The 16,152-nt window shown below is 36.1% G+C and overlaps 1 protein-coding gene across 34 annotated transcripts in view; it reads left to right on the forward strand.

Annotated features, from left to right (window-relative positions):
• MGA (MAX dimerization protein MGA) overlaps positions 1-16,152 on the forward strand; it is a 105,345-nt gene that overhangs the window by 70,874 nt on the left and 18,319 nt on the right. For 12 of the 34 annotated variants that reach the window (XM_081153296.1, XM_081153323.1, XM_081153317.1 and 9 more), the window contains 6 exons: positions 902-1,128; positions 2,370-2,546; positions 3,481-3,553; positions 7,663-8,180; positions 10,377-10,674; positions 12,184-12,810. In XM_081153296.1, the coding sequence (XP_081009422.1) occupies positions 902-1,128; positions 2,370-2,546; positions 3,481-3,553; positions 7,663-8,180; positions 10,377-10,674; positions 12,184-12,810 (1,920 nt within the window). Of the gene's footprint in view, positions 1-901; positions 1,129-2,369; positions 2,547-3,480; positions 3,554-7,662; positions 8,181-10,376; positions 10,675-12,183; positions 12,811-16,152 lie in introns of those variants that run through there. The other 22 variants (XM_081153299.1, XM_081153298.1, XM_081153302.1 and 19 more) reach the window with 16 other exon arrangements.

A 16,152-nucleotide genomic window follows, 5' to 3' on the forward strand; every position in this document is an offset into this window, starting at 1 on the left:
GTAGACTCTCTTGAATCTCACCTTCTGCAAAATGGGAATGATAATATCTCAAGAACTGCTGTGACAGTCTAATGAGTTGAAACATATTAAGTCCTTATTAGGGTGGTAGGTACTTATTACCACCATATTAGGATGGTAGGTACATAGTAGGGTTCAATAAGTATTGGTGGTGGTTACTTGTAAAATTAAAAAGTGTAGTGTGTGTGTGTGTGTGTGTGTGTGTGTGTGTGTGTGTATGTATATATTTAATCTTCACACGATATTTTTTCCCTTGGTTTTTTCAGAGAGGTTGGAAGGGGGAGAGAGAGAAAGAGAAACATCGATGTGTGAGAGAGACATCAGTTGATTGCCTCCCTCACTTGCCCTTAACGGGGCAGGGGATTAACCTGGGAACCTTCAGTCCACAGGCCAATGCTCGAACCACTGAGCCAAACCGGCTAGGGCAAAAAAAGTGTAGCGTATAATGGTTATCTTTTTTGGGTTATAATGAAGGCTTTTTCTGATAGTGCTAAATATAATAGCATCTCCTGTTAACTCCTCATTCCTTATCTTGCTCCATTTTTCTATGTGGCACTTACTATTTGTTATTATATGTTTATTAGTTTCTTTTCACCTACTGAATTATAATTGTGAGGGCAAGAACTTTGTTTTATTCATAGCTGTGTTCACTCTGGTGCATAAAACAGTATCTGATTTATAATATTCAACAAATATTTGGTTAGTAGATGACTAAATTAAGGTGCATGAGGGTAGTAACTAAAGGTTTTTAGGGGGTATCTATCTGTTTGATTGTTTTAATGAGTTATCTGCTTTTTATGAGGGAGCATATTTTATATTGGCAATGCCTCATTGAACTTTTGTTGCTAAAGGCACCTAAAATCTTACGCTTCTTTTTGTTAAGCTATATGTGAAACAGAGCCTGAACAGCCTGTCCGTCATTATCCATTATGGGTGAAAGTAGAAGGTGAAGTAGATCCAGAGCCAGTTTATATCCCAACGCCTTCTGTCATTGAGCCTACGAAACCATTGTTGTTGCCTCAGCCAGAAGTTTCATCTACTACTGTAAAGGGCAAACTACTCACTGGAATTAAACCTGCACGGGCATATACTCCCAAACCCAATCCTGTGGTAAGCCTGGAGTTTCATCTTTTATTGCAGGTTGCAAAAATCATTTATAAAGATGATAGGTTACACCAAATTAAAAAATTTATTTTTCTCCCCCCCTATTACCATCGATCCTCCTCCCCCCCATACCCTCCGCTACTTCTCCCCCCACTCTGCAATCACCACACTGTTGTCCCTGTCCATGAGTTTTTCTCTCTCTCTTTTTTTTTCTTTCCTTAATCCCTCAACCAAATTTGTTGTTAATGTTCTGTGAATCATTTTGCTTTCAGGTTATATGACTGTAAGCCATCTCCTTTCTGATTTCATTGGTTTAGTTGCTGGTACTTTAAAAATGTCATAAAAGTGGAGGTTACTAGTAGTAATTCTTAAATATAGCCAAATCTCTCTTCAGGAGGATTGTTTAAAGATGGCCTTTTTAAAAAACCTTACTAAAGTCTGTTTAAAATACTCTTATTCCTGTAGTGTAGTATGTTGAGTAATTGAGATGTAATACATGTTATTAGTAGAAAATCATTAAGAAAAAGCTTTAAAAAGTAACATCTTCTTAAGGCAAAGTTCTTTATATACAATAATAACAGTAAAATTTAAGATTTAAAATAACAGTTGATATAATATGACTGTGTGAAGACTGACAGGTAAAAGAGCTGATAAGCATTTCTGATTACTAAATTCATTTCACGCTTCCCAGTCCATTAAATTGAAGAAAGATCCTTTAGTTCAATGCTGTTCAGTGGGTCTCTGTACCAGTGCTTATCCAAAACTGTTACCAGTCTGAGATGAGATAATTATGTATAGAAAATAAGAGTAAATATTTAGAAACTTTTATAGCAAGTTGATAATCATTTTATATCTATTAAATCCAATACTAAAAAACTTGGGTTTATACTTTACATCTTTTGTTTTTCTAGTAACCTATTTTGTATTTTTCTAGTAATTACTTTTGTATTTTACAAAAGTATTAGTCTATATTAGACTGGCAATTAAGAAACGTATTCTTCACACAGATCATTTGAGAAGCACTGCTCTGGTGTGGTATAAAGTTTCTTGATAGAGAATCCGATCCTTTCCGATTGCCTCAAGATTCAGCACATATGAACTGTATTTGTACTATTTAACTTTAAAGTTCGCATTTAAAAAATTTCAAGTGTTCCAATAAAAAGAAAAATTAAACATCCTTTGCCTTTTGAAGTCTAGGAGACTTTTTTCCCTAATATTTGGAATGTTTTATTGTATGGAACTTACAGATTCGGGAAGAGGACAAGGATCCAGTCTACTTGTACTTTGAAAGTATGATGACTTGTGCCCGAGTTCGAGTATATGAACGAAAAAAAGAGGAACAGAGACAGCCATCCCCATCCCCATCCCCATCATTTCAGCAGCCCAGCTCGTGTCATTCTAGTCCTGAGAACTGTAGTACAAGGGTGAGTTAGTTACTGCATAATTTCTCTTTTTAAGGTCTAATTCTTTGTAGCTGATACTAAAATTTGCATTACTATCAGAATAATTTGCAGTAAGTCTTGTGAGACAGAGAAGGCTTACTTGATGTGTATATTAATGTATTTATTTCTCTGCTTACCTATTCTAGAGAACAGTTCCTTAGGGTTGTTAAAAGTATTACACTTTAAAAAATATATATATTATTTTTTAATCCTCACCCGAGGATATTTTTTCCATTGCTTTTCAGAGAGAGTGGAAAGGGGGGCGGAGGGAAGAGAGAGAGAGAGAGAGAGAGAGAAAGATAGATAGATAGATAGGTAGATTGATTATTGTGAGAGAGACACATCAATTGGTTGCCTCCCACTTGTGCACTGACTGGGCTGGGGATTGACCTGCAACCAAAGTACGTGCCCTTGGCCGGAATCGAACCCGGGACTCTTTATTCCAAGGACCGATGCTCTAACCACTGAGACAAACTGGCTAGGGCTAAAAGTATTACTCTTTTTAATACTGGAGTAATTTTTAAAAGTTTAAACATTTCTAGTTTAAATTAAATTATCTGTAATTATTAGTATTTGCATCTTTTCAAATTGTTGAAATTTCTAAATAACTGAAACTTGGCCCATTAAACAGCAAATATTTTCCCTTCTTTAGCAGAAGACACTAAAATACAGTGTAAATTCTTTTCTTGGTGACTCAAGTCACTGTCAAGGATATTACAGAACAAGTCTGTGTTTTTGCCAAGGGCTATGTAATATGATAGTAATGCAGCTGTGTATAATATAGATGTGAAACTGCTGCCATTTTAATCTTCTACTGTTTCAGGCTTTTTTGGGGAGATTTAATGGTTATGTCTTGGTCTGTATTGATATTAAATATGTTCTAATTTAAGTATTTCGGTGTTTTTCTCTTCTATAGGAGCCCGATGCTGACCAGCAGTCCTTGAAACCAATTACCTGTGACCTGGAGGATGATTCTGATAAGTCACAAGGTCAGCATGAAAACTAGATCTTATTATTTGATAGTTATTATATAGGTGTGGATTATAATAAAAATGAGGGGAGACCAAAACTACCCATCCAGAATATGTTGACCTACTCTTTTTCTAGCTTCTGCTAAAATTAGAGGTGATAAGTTTTTTCCCTGGTCTCTATCACTCCTGTTCTAAGAAATAAAATTTGTTCATTGCTGTGGTATGTCGTTGCAAGAGACATTTAAAATGAGGTCAGTGATTTTTTTAAATTTTATTTTCCAATTACAGTTTACATTTAATATTTTAATATTATTTTGTATGTTTTAAGTGTACAGGATAGTGGTTATATCATAAACTTTATAAATAAAGTGTTTCCCTTGATATTTCTAGTGTCCACCTGGCACCATACATAGTTATTACAGTATTATTGACTATGTTTTCTATGCTGTACTTGACATCCCTGTGATTGTTTTGTAACTACCAATTTGTACTTCTTAATCCCTTCACCATTTTCAACCAATTTCCCAAGCCCCCTCCCCTCTGCCATCAGGCTGTTCTCTGTATCTATGAGTCTGTTTCAGCTTTGTTTGCTCATTCATTTTGTTCTTTAGATTCCACATATAGGTGAAATCATATGGTATTTGTCTTTCTCTGACTTATTTCACTTAGCATAATACCTTCTAGGTCCATCCATGCTGTTGCAAATGGTAAGATTTCATTCTTTTTTAAGGCTGAGTAATACTCCACTGTAGATATGTATGTACCATAGCCTTTTTAAAAAAAAAAATTATTTTTTATTTTTGAGAGAGTGGAAGGGAGAGGGAGAGAGATAGAAACACTGATGCATCATTAATCGGCTGCCTCCTGTATGCTTCCTGCTGGTGATTGATCCCGCAACCAGGGCATGTGCCCTATCTGGAAATCCAACCAGGGACCTCTTGGTACGTGGGTCCACGCTTAAGTGCTGAGCTACACCAACCAGGCTGTACCATAGCTTTTTTACCCACTCATCTACTGATGGACACTTGAGCTGCTTCTAAATCTTGGCTGTTGTAAATAACGTTGCAGTGAATATAGGGGTGCACATATCCTTTCTACTTAGTGTTTGGGGTTTCTTTGTATATATGCATGCCCAAAAGTGGAATTGCTGGGTCATAAGGCAGTTCCATTTTTAATTTTTTTGAGGAACCTCTATACCGTTTTCCATAGTGGCTACACCAATCTGTATTCCCACCTACAGTACACAAGGGTTCCCTTTTCTCCACATCCTTGCCAACACTTGTTTGTTGATTTATTGATGATAGACATTCTAACAGGTGTGAGGTGATATCTCATTGTGATTTTACTTTGTATTTCTATGACAGCTAGTGATGTTGAGCATCTTTTCATATGTCTGTACATCCTCTTTGGAGAAGTGTCTATTTAGATACTTCTATTTAATGTCCTCTGCTCATATTTTAATTGGATTTTTTCTTTTTCTTTTTTTTTTTTGGCGTCGACTTGTATGAATTCCTTGTATGGAGGGTGGGGCAAAAGTGGGTTTACAGTTTTGAGTACGTGAAACACAGAATTTATTTTCGTATTATTATTTATTAATTATTGTATTTTCCATATGAACAACTATAAACCTACTTTTGCTCTACATGTATTTTGGATATTAACCCCTTATGGGATGTATCATTGGTGAATATCTTCTTCTATTTGGTAGGTTGTCTTTTCATTTTGTTGATGATTTTTTTGCTGTGCAAAAACTTTAGTTTGGTGCAGTCTTGTTTGTTTGTTTTTTCTTTTGTTTCCCTTGCCCAAGGAGATGTATCAGAAAAAATATTGCTAAGAGAAATGTCAGAGATTTTACTGTGTATGTTTTATTCTAGGAGTTTTATTGTTTTGAGTCTTACATTTAAGTCTTTAATCCATTTTGAGTTTATTTTTGCATATGGTGTAAGAAGGTGGTCTGGCCCTGGCCCGTGTGGTTCAGTGGTTATAGCGCTGGCCTGAGCATCAAAGGGTCTCGGGTTCAATTCCTGGTCAGGGGCATGTACCTAGGTTGCAGGTTTGATCCCCAGCCCCAGTCATGCCAGTGCATGAAGCAACCAGTCCATGTTTCCCTCACCTCCCCCCTCTCCCTCTGCCCTCCCTCATTCCTCCCTTCTCCCTCCCTTCCACTCTGTCTGAAAAGCAATGGAAAAAATATCCTTTGGTAAATATTAACCAAAAAAAAAAAGGTGGTCTAGTTTCTTTTTTCTTGCCTGTAGCTGTTCAGTTTTCCTAACACCGTTTATTGAATGGACTGTCCTTACCCCATTGCATGGTTTTGCTTCCTTTGTCAAATATTAATTACTATTTATTTCTGGGCTTTCTATTCTGTTTCATTGATCCATGTATCTGTTTATGCCAGTACCATGCTGTTTTGATTACTATAGTCGTGTAGTATAGTTTGATATCAGGTAGTGTGATACCTCCAACTTTGTTCTTCTTTCTCAAGTTTACTGTGGCTATTCGTCGTCTTTTGTGGTTCCATATAAATTTTTGGGTAATTTGTTCTAGTTCTGTGGAAAACGTCATTGGTATTGTGATAGGAATTGCATTGACTCTATAGATAGATTGCTTTGGGTAGGATGGACATTTTAATAATGATAATTTTTTTTCTATCCATGAGCATGATATAAGCTTCCATTTGTTAGTACCTTCAATTTATATTTTCAATGTCTTATAATTTTTTGAGTACAGGTCTTTTACCTCCTTGGTTAAATTTATTTCTAGGTATTTTTTTCTTTTTTGGAGGCAATTATATATGGGATTGTTTTCTTAGTTTCCCTTTCTGATAGTTCATTAATGGTGTATAAAAATGCATCTGATTGCTGATTTTAAAAAACGTTTTTTGGTATCCTTCTATTTTACTAAATTTATCAGTTCTTGTAGTTTGTTGGTGGAATCTTTAGGGTTCTCTATATACAGTATCGTGTCACCTGCAAATAATAACAGTTTTACTTCTGCCTTTCAAATTTGGATGCCTTTTATTTCTTGTGTGATTGCTATGGCTAGGACTTCCAGTACCATGCTGAATAAGAGCAGTGAAAGTAGACCATTCCTATCTTGTTAGTGATTTTCTTTTTTTAAACTTCTTTTTAAACCTCAGTCAGATTGGTTTAGCTATTGAAATTTTTACTCAGATTCTCAGTAGCTGTTGCTGTTGGAGAAGTGCAGCGGGAGAAAGGAAGGGATACCACTGATTTATCTTGCAGAGGCCACTGCCAAATTTGATGAGAGGTAATGTCTAGGGAGTTAACTATTTGTTTTTGGTTATGCTTTCTAAGACTTCAGACACTTAAGCAGCAGTGGTTTCCAACTTTTTTTTTTTTTAAATATCATGATACACACAGAAAGTGAAAATGTTTTTGTAGCACAATAAGGTAAGCCTACCGTGGTGGGGAGATTCTGTTTGAGAGCATGCCTACTCTGAAGGCTTTGGAATCTATATCCTGACATACCTGTACTATAGAACTTTGGTTAGAGGCTCTGCTATAGAAATCTTGGTGTCTAGTGAAATAGACATCTAGTTAACGTGTTATCATGAATATAAAAAAGTAATTCAGAAGTGAAAAACAAAATGATTCAGAAGTATTTGCAGTAGAAACTGGAGGTAGAGTGTACTTTTTTTTTTTTTTAAACCAGAACACTGTCTTGCTGTTTTTTTTAGGATTGACTCTGCCTGTCACATGTTGCAAAGCATCTGGCAAGTATCTTTGCTTTGCCTATATGGATAGCAGAAGACTAAACTCTACTGAATAAACTAACCTTGCTTATAGGTCATGCTTTGTTAGCAAGATAACACTTTATCATGTAATAGTTAAGGCTTTTTAGAGTAGTGTTAAGTGGGACTTCTTTTTATTAGAGAGCCTAGTTGGCAGGATAGTGAGACTGTTAAAGTCTGATTCTCTGGAGTCTTTCTTTTTCCTGGAAAACTCCCAAATTATGAGTGTTAAATTACCACTGAAAATACATAGGAATGGGACACTGGGCAGCTATACCCCTGGCACTTTTCTGAGAACTTAGGGAAAGTAAAAATCTTTCACAGTTGAATGTAAATTGCTGTGATGCAGAATTATCTTTCAATTTTTTATCAGAAAAGAGCTGGAAGTCTTCCTGTAATGAAGGGGAATCCTCTTCTACCTCCTATGTGCATCAGAGGTCACCTGGTGGTCCCACCAAACTGATAGAAATCATCTCAGACTGCAACTGGGAGGAGGATCGGAATAAGATTTTGAGCATCTTATCCCAGCACATCAATAGCAACATGCCACAATCACTTAAGGTGGGCAGCTTCATCATTGAGTTGGCTTCTCAGCGAAAGAGCCGGGGTGAGAAGAGCCCCCCTGTTTATTCTTCTCGTGTGAAAATCTCTATGCCATCATGTCAAGACCAAGATGATATGGCTGAGAAATCTGGATCAGAGACTCCTGATGGTCCATTATCCCCTGGGAAAATGGATGATATCTCTCCTGTGCAGACAGATGCCCTGGATTCAGTGAGGGAGAGATTACATGGAGGCAAAGGTCTGCCCTTTTATGCAGGGCTTTCTCCTGCAGGGAAGCTTGTGGCCTATAAACGTAAACCCAGTTCAAGCACATCTGGGCTTATCCAGGTGAGAATTATCTTTAATCTGGGTGTAGCACCTTTTTGTATTTAGGTAACATCTTTATTTTTCAGAGCCCTTTGTGGGCCTTATATTATTTATTTTCACATTTCCTGGGAACTGGGTGACAAAATCATTATCTCTTTTTGTAATAGGCCTAGGTTAGATGCATACCTAGAGTGAATTTTTGGCACATTTATAAACAAATGTAGAGCCTAGGCTGCTCAGAAAGTTGCTCCTCTTAAACTTCATTGTCTGGCTGTAGTGATACTTTGGCAACCAAGCAAGGGTAGAAGGAATTCAGTTTAGTTTTTGGGATTGTTATTACAAAGTTTTCAGAATAAAACAAGGTGAAATTAAATTTAAAATAGGCAGTATGTGTTTGGAAACTTGTAGGAAATTTTAATTTAGTAAGGTGTTATTCAAATACATAAAAATTTTTTTTTAAAAAAAGCCATAATTTACTTAGGTATTTTTTTCTTTATATAATTTATAGGATTTTTGTGAGTATAATTGTTGTAGGACGAATATTTCTATCATTACTGTTCAGTAATTCAGGCAGGTTATATTAGTAAAATTACCCTGGCGTGTAGAAAATCCTTTGGAAAGAGAAGTTCTGAATTAGAATGTAATCAATAGTCAGAAAGGTTTTCTCCTCTCAGATACATTAAATGCACTTTTATATCAGCATAGCAAATGTGTGGAAGTGTCTGACATTATTGCTAAGGTTACTTGCTACTAGCTTGACCGCTTCTCTGGGCTAAGGACTATTCCAATAATAATATGGACGATCTACTTAGTTAAAAACTTTTTATTGCAGTTTATTCTTGGTGGGCCGATATAACTGCTTCTGTTGGTATGTCTTAAACTCTTTAATGTTAAGGAGAACAGTGTTTCCTCTTTATTTCATTTATTGATCAATACTTTGAGAGCAAAGACTTATCTGAGATCATGTCTGGAGAGACCAGTTTCCTTGAAATATAGGAATAGAAATTTTGTGTTCCCTTCTGGCTAGGACTCAGAAAGCCATCATAAAATGTGAATTTGCATAAGCAGTCAGGCTACTGTAGGCTTTTGGGGAAGCTGCTGAATAGTCTTTAAAACAAGTCTGAAAGCAGATTAGGGCTATCTTATCTGGACTCCACAGAGCCTGAAAAACTGTATAATAAAGTTTACTTCAGGATGGAAAGATCACATTGTTTATACCAAATTGGCAAAGATATTTCTGATCTATCTGGAATAATCACAGTTTTACTTAAGTAAGTAGCAAAGAGTAATACGTTTCGTGTCTTTGAAGAGAGAATGGCTACTTGTAGCGATTCTTCTCACCAATTCCCTATTAATTTGGAGAATTTGAGTTTACCCATTTCCCTCTACCCCCTCCTCCTCTTAAATGATGTAAAGGAGGAACAAAAAAGGATGTCTTCATTAGTCATCCAGCAATATGACTTAGAGTATATGGGTAAGAAATGGGGGGGGGGGGTGTTTTCTGTCTTTTAAGAAAAAACTACCCTGTTGCCCAAAATAGGCAGTGTATCAACTCAGGCAGTAGAAAAATCTTCATTCATTGATTTACTTTCTTCTGACAATTGAGTGACTATTTCAAAAATTACAATGAGTTTCTACTAGCATTTATATTGAGCCCAAGTTTTACCCAAGAGATTAAGACAATATCTTCAAAGTTGAGTGTTTAGAAAACTGAAAATGGAGGTTACTTTGTCACTTAGGTTAAAGTAGACTCACCGAATATTTCCCAAATGTGAAGAGATAGCTTGAAAGGGCCCTTGTAAGAGGGCTTCATTATGCCTTCCTGGTTTTGTCAGAGAATCTGGAGAACACAGTTAGTCATTTTTGCTGATTGTTAATAACTTAAACCAGAATTGCTTATTGTAAAACAATTGGATGATTCCTTAGATATGATTGTATCTTTCACATTTCTAGGATGCAGATATAATGAGTTTATAAGATTCTCTGTTTCCAAATTATCAAAATGAAGGATGAGATTAGTTCAGAATATCAGATGATAGCATTTTTCCCCCCACCTCCTAATTACTCAGATTATACCAAATGGGAAAAGTCCATTTCTTTTCCCCTTTAAATCTGAAAAATAGACTAAAACCTTGTAAAAATGAAACCCCTGTCAAGGGAGATGAGTTAGCAAGAGAATTTTATCTTTACAGAATTTCTCTTTGCCACTTGTTTCAGGTTAATGGTAAGAGTTACCCGCAGGCTAAGTTGCTATTGGGACAGATGGGGGCATTGCATCCAGCCAATAGGCTAGCTGCTTATATCACAGGCAGGTTGCGACCCTCAGTCCTGGACCTCTCAACCCTCAGTACTGTCATCTCCAAGGTAGCATCCAATGCCAAGGTGGCTGCATCCAGGAAACCACATACCCTGTTGCCTTCAGCATCCAATTCCAAAATGGCATCCTCCTCCGGCACTACAACAAATCGCCCTGGGAAGAATCTGAAGGCATTTGTCCCGGCAAAAAGACCAATTGGTAAGTTGGACTGTATGTATATTTTGGAAAGTCCTCTGACTTGGTTCTGGCCTGTGGATATAGTATGGGGGTTGTAAAAATTAGAGAAATAAAGAATTTGGCATTATCCTTATTCTCATTGTCTGTCTTGCTTGAATATTTTGGGAACTTTTCTGATGACCTATAATACTAGATGAATTGAACTTTAGTTAGTTTTAGAGTTATTTCCCAGACAGAAAAAACATGGGTTTTAAATTTTGTTTTTAATTTTACGTTTTATAAAAAAAGACATATTCTGAAATCCTTTCCCTAATTTAATGTTTCTCCTGTGAGGACAGGTGTTACTGGTACCAATCATGTGTGTGTTCCTTGAACTTATGAAACAGTAGAGCTAGCAAAATCAAAGTGAGTTGAGTTAATATAGGCTTAAAGTATAGAAGGCTCTTGTAAAACATAATTTTGGAAACATTGTTCTATTTATCCCTGTCCTGTGAATGAAAACCTTTGCTTAACATCTTAATACTAGAGTCTGTAATAAATTACTTTCTTGAAAGCATTTGTGTTTTAGCATTGAGAGCATATACAGTTGGTTTATTGAATTTCTCTTTTTGTTTCAAATCTATTTAGGAATGTTAAGTAAAATTGTCAATTACTGTATTTTTCCTCTAATAGGAAATTGAAGTCTCTGGCTGAACGCTGGAGTTGTGTGAAGGTGGAGGGATAGGCATTGTGTGCCTTAAAAAGAACCCATTTTACCTCTTTTTTATAAAGTAGTGGTGATTTTAAAAATAAACAGTGCTATTCTATCCTCTCATGAAAAATGTCTTCATACAGTTTAGAAATGTGTAAGACTTAACTGTCTCATAAGAGGATTGCAATAAAGAGGTGGAGGTGCTGGGACAGGAAGAAGTGGTGGAAACAAGTTTTAAAATTAGAGTTAGGGGAAAAATACTTCTTACTTTCTTTATCTGTTTGAAGTTGTGTGGTACTGTATTGTCTTTTTATTGTATTTTTAAAAATTCTTTTTAATTCTTACCCGAGGATACGTTTTACTGATTTTTAGAGAGAGAGAGAGAGACAGACATCAATGTGAGAGAGAAACATCAATCGGTTTCCTCTTATACATGCTCCAACTGGGGATCAAACTCCCAACCTAGGCATGTGCCCTGACCAGGAATCAAACCTGCAGTCCTTTAGTGTACAGTTCAGTGCTCTAACCAACTGAGCCGCCTGGCCAGGCCTGCTGTACTGTCTTTTTAGTGTCCTGGCAATTTGGCTGTATTGTGTAGACAGTGATTTTTAGTAGGAACACCGAATTTTAATCCCTTTCTTGTTAGCACATAAAGATTTGGTATGGGCTGAGTGAAGTGTTTGATTTCTGTGTATGGAAATTGACACGTATATTGCAGATAGGTAGTACCTGTAAGAAATGGACCCAGTGGTGCACACAATAAATGTTGATAAACACAATCACTAAGAGGATGAGATATGAGAACTGAAGATTTTTGACCTGCAAATTTTTATTTGCAGCGGCACGACCCTCTCCTGGTGGTGTGTTCACACAGTTTGTGATGAGTAAAGTTGGAGCTCTGCAGCAGAAGATACCTGGAGTTAGCACACCCCAACCCCTAACAGGGCCACAGAAGTTCAGTATCAGACCTTCTCCAGTAATGGTCGTCACACCTGTGGTTTCTTCTGAGGCAGTTCAGGTGTGCAGCCCTGTGACTGCTGCTGTCACTACTACCACCCCTCAAGTGTTTTTAGAGAATGTTACTGCTGTGACACCTATGACTGCTATTTCTGACGTGGGAACTAAAGAAACTGCTTATCCTTCTGGTGCCACCACTGCAGGGGTTGTTGAGGTCTCTGAAACTAATGCCAGCACCCCTGTAACATCTACCCAGTCTACAGCCACTGTGAACCTTATCAAAACGACTGGGATAACTACCCCTGTGGCTTCAGTTGCTTTTCCTAAGTCTTTGGTAGCATCTCCTCCAACCATAACTCTTCCTGTTGCTTCCACTGCCTCCACCTCCATAGTCATGGTGACCACTGCTGCATCTTCCTCCATGGTGACCACACCAACTTCATCTCTTGGCTCTGTTCCCATTATACTCTCAGGAATTGATGGGAGTCCACCAGTGAGCCAGAGACCAGGTAAGGTCTAGCTAGATGTTACTAGCTGGTTTACTATACAGTTGTTTATATAACTTTGTGGTTGTGATAGGTTTATAGATATATTAGGGTAACAGTGTAGGTTGTTCCGCTGTAACATGATACATGATTTCTGAAAACCTTTTCATTCTGCGAAACTGAATACTAAAAATAATAGAGCTCATGTTTAGGGTTAGGGCAAATCACTGAAAATTTCTGCAACCTTGTTACCAGAGGACTAATAAAAATGGTAAATGGTACCTTGGAGATAAATTTAACAGCTTTGACAGATTGTTTAATGGTGCTGGAGATTTCCTCAAGATATTAAAAATACTCAAAAACATTAGAATGGAAATGGTGGCTTGAAGGATACTGAAATAATACATATGAGAGTGGAAGAGCAGCCAATTAAGGTGGACACTGGAGAAAGTGCAATCTCTTGTGTACTGAGAGGTAGGGGTGCACATCTCTATCCAAATGTAGGGTCTCCCTTTTTAGGGGTGGAAGATGATAGGCTTCTGCCTATGCTGCAACCAAACTGAGGGCTTTTTCTTTGTCCTTGCTGAAGGTTAAAATTCTGGGCCCCTTGCCTGGTAAAAATAATTTATGAATCAGTCCAACTCCAGTATACTACTGATGTTATTATTCTCTTATACATGAACTGATTGAAGTGGAAATAAGGAGCCGTATTTTTTTTCTTAGGTTTCTGATATTTTACGTTTATCAACTTTTTAGTTAAAATTAAAATTTTTCTCGTTGGCTTAGGTTAAGTGAATTTGGAATAGGAATCTCTGACATTTTGGTAATTTTTCTATCTTAATTCAACCAACTAAAGTAAGTAGTTTTCTTAGTGTACTCAGAGAGGAATTACTGTGGGAAAGAGTGAGAGACTTTGCAGGCTTTAAGGGGAAATAAATATCCAACAGCAATTCTCTCTTGGTTATTGATATTTTTACTTACTAAATAATTTTGCCTTTAGTGACATGGCCCAAGTCCTTGTTGTATTTGGGATTTGGTAAAGAAATGACTTGGGATTTAGTTTATAAGTTGAAGTTCTGTTGAAAGGAAAAATGAATCACAGTATTAAATGTATTCGTCTTCTGCTTCTCCCCTTAATAAGCATATAAAACTGGTTAACTTAATATTTCATTTTGGAAGTGAGATCATTGGTGATGAAGCTGCTTTGATTTCCTATTGAATTTCAAGGTTTATATCCTGTCATGTTTTAACTGATTCCAACCTTTCTTTATATTTTTGATTCTGTCATGAAACTATAAAGTTGTTTAGTTTTTTGTAATTCATTGTTTCTCAGATTTTAGTGACTCAGATTATACGTTCATGTATTTTGTTCTCATTCCCATTCATACTATTTTGACTTAATATTTTCATTTAAATCAACTCATTTGTTTACTTAAGTTTGTTTATTTTTATTAATTTTTCCATAAGGATACCTTTTTTCATTGATTTTTAGAGTGGAAGGGAGGGAGGGGGAAAGAAAGAGAGAAACAGCAATGTGAGAGAGAGACATCAATTGGTTGCCTCCTGCACACGCCCTGACAGAGGCCAGGGATTGAACCTGTGACCCTTCGGTGCACAGGCCGACACTTTTAACCATTGAGCATACCAGTAAGGGCTTAAGTTTATTTTTACAAGGAGCAGTCTTACTGTAATTGGGAACCAACATTACTTGCCAAAATAGAGGTTAAACCCATAAATAAATGTATTGAAAACAATAAAAAATAATAAATTTTAGCTACCTACTGTAATATATTTTTAGCATGTGGCTTGCTCTCTGTTAATGAAGAAAGCTAGAAAATGCTGTCATCATATTAAAGACATAATATCAAAGACAGTACTTTCTTCCGTATAAAATCAAGATTAAAATTGAGAAGGGAATTACTTTCTATGAGATAGGATTATTCTATATTCATATACCACCAAAAATCTATTACCTTTTCTAATACCTTTTGAGGAAATACTAATATTAACAGATTTTCTTCTCTGCTCTTTTACAAATAGCGCTGACTCAGATAATTGCTACAGCTAAGGAAGTGTGTGCAATTTGTTCTAGGTTCATTAAAGGGTCCCAACTCAGGTGCTTAGGTATCTGTGCTTTTTTATTTAACTTCCCTTCTTTTTCTCATGCCCCTTCTTGTCCCTCTCTCATTTTAAGAAACAGTGCCAAAGCTAGTGTGTCTATTAAAGGCTGCTTTCATTCTCTGAACTGGAGTAATTTAATTTTGAATCACTCTCTAAAACTTAATTTAAATAGAAATATTCAGGAAATTAATGTTCTAATATGTTTCTTAATTCACATAGTATACATGAATGCTTTTGTTTAAATTGCGCACTTTTTTTTCGTAAATAGTTTGGTCTTTGTGTTTTATTTCATTTTCAAGAGACGTTTTGGATCTTCTATATATAATTTGTCATGTAAATGTTAGGAGCATGACTTTCTTTTAGAAATTTGATATGTCTCACGGGCAGAGTGCCTGTCTGGTGGGATATTATATGTTAAACTAAATCTGCGTGTTGTTGGTTTGTTGATTTTTTTCTATTTAGTGACACAGTAATGTAAAGATTTATTAATAATGATAGATAATTTCACTAATTTGAATGGTAATGTTAGACCAGTTTCATTTATGTTTATTATTATCATTATTCTTACCCCCTTATCTCCTTGACCAGAAATCTTTCTGTAGATTACTCATATTATGTTTTCCATGTCCTTAATATTTCTAAATATCTCTTCCAAACATTAAAGTGAATCTTTAGGTACTATAAATGGTTTTAGATCTCTTACTTCACATCTTCTACATTAAACTTTTGCTTTTTCTGTTTAAAACTGTCTTTTGCCTCTTCCTGACCAGGCTGTATTTCCCTGCTTCTTTGATGTCTCTTTAATTTCATTCCATTTTTTGGGGGTATGTATTTTTTTCTTTATGAAAAATAATTTCCATAAATCTTTATACTTTGCTTATTTCCAATGGATTTTAAAAGCCAAGAAGTTTGAAGTTTTTATACTTCGCGACTTTTAGTTCTTGACTTTATCTTATTTGACAATGCCTGTGAAACTAAGTCACAAGACTAGTAAGTGTTAGCAGCCTGAGTTTTAAAGTTGAAGAGAATTTTATCATGAATGATCTCTTTAGCTTTAGTGACAATCCAGATTTAGAGGCCTGCCCACATTTTTCATTAGGCAGCATTGTCTCTTTAAATGCACCTCTTGACAATTGATGCTTTCTTTTTTTAACCAGTCTAAATGTAAGGCTCTGCAATGTCTGGTTAATACTTAGGTTCAAGATTGTTACTAGCCATAGGACCACTTAGTAGTGTATCATAGAG

Source organism: Miniopterus schreibersii (assembly GCF_964146895.1).
Source record: "Miniopterus schreibersii genome assembly, chromosome: 1".
Classification (NCBI taxonomy): Eukaryota; Metazoa; Chordata; class Mammalia; order Chiroptera; family Miniopteridae; genus Miniopterus; species Miniopterus schreibersii.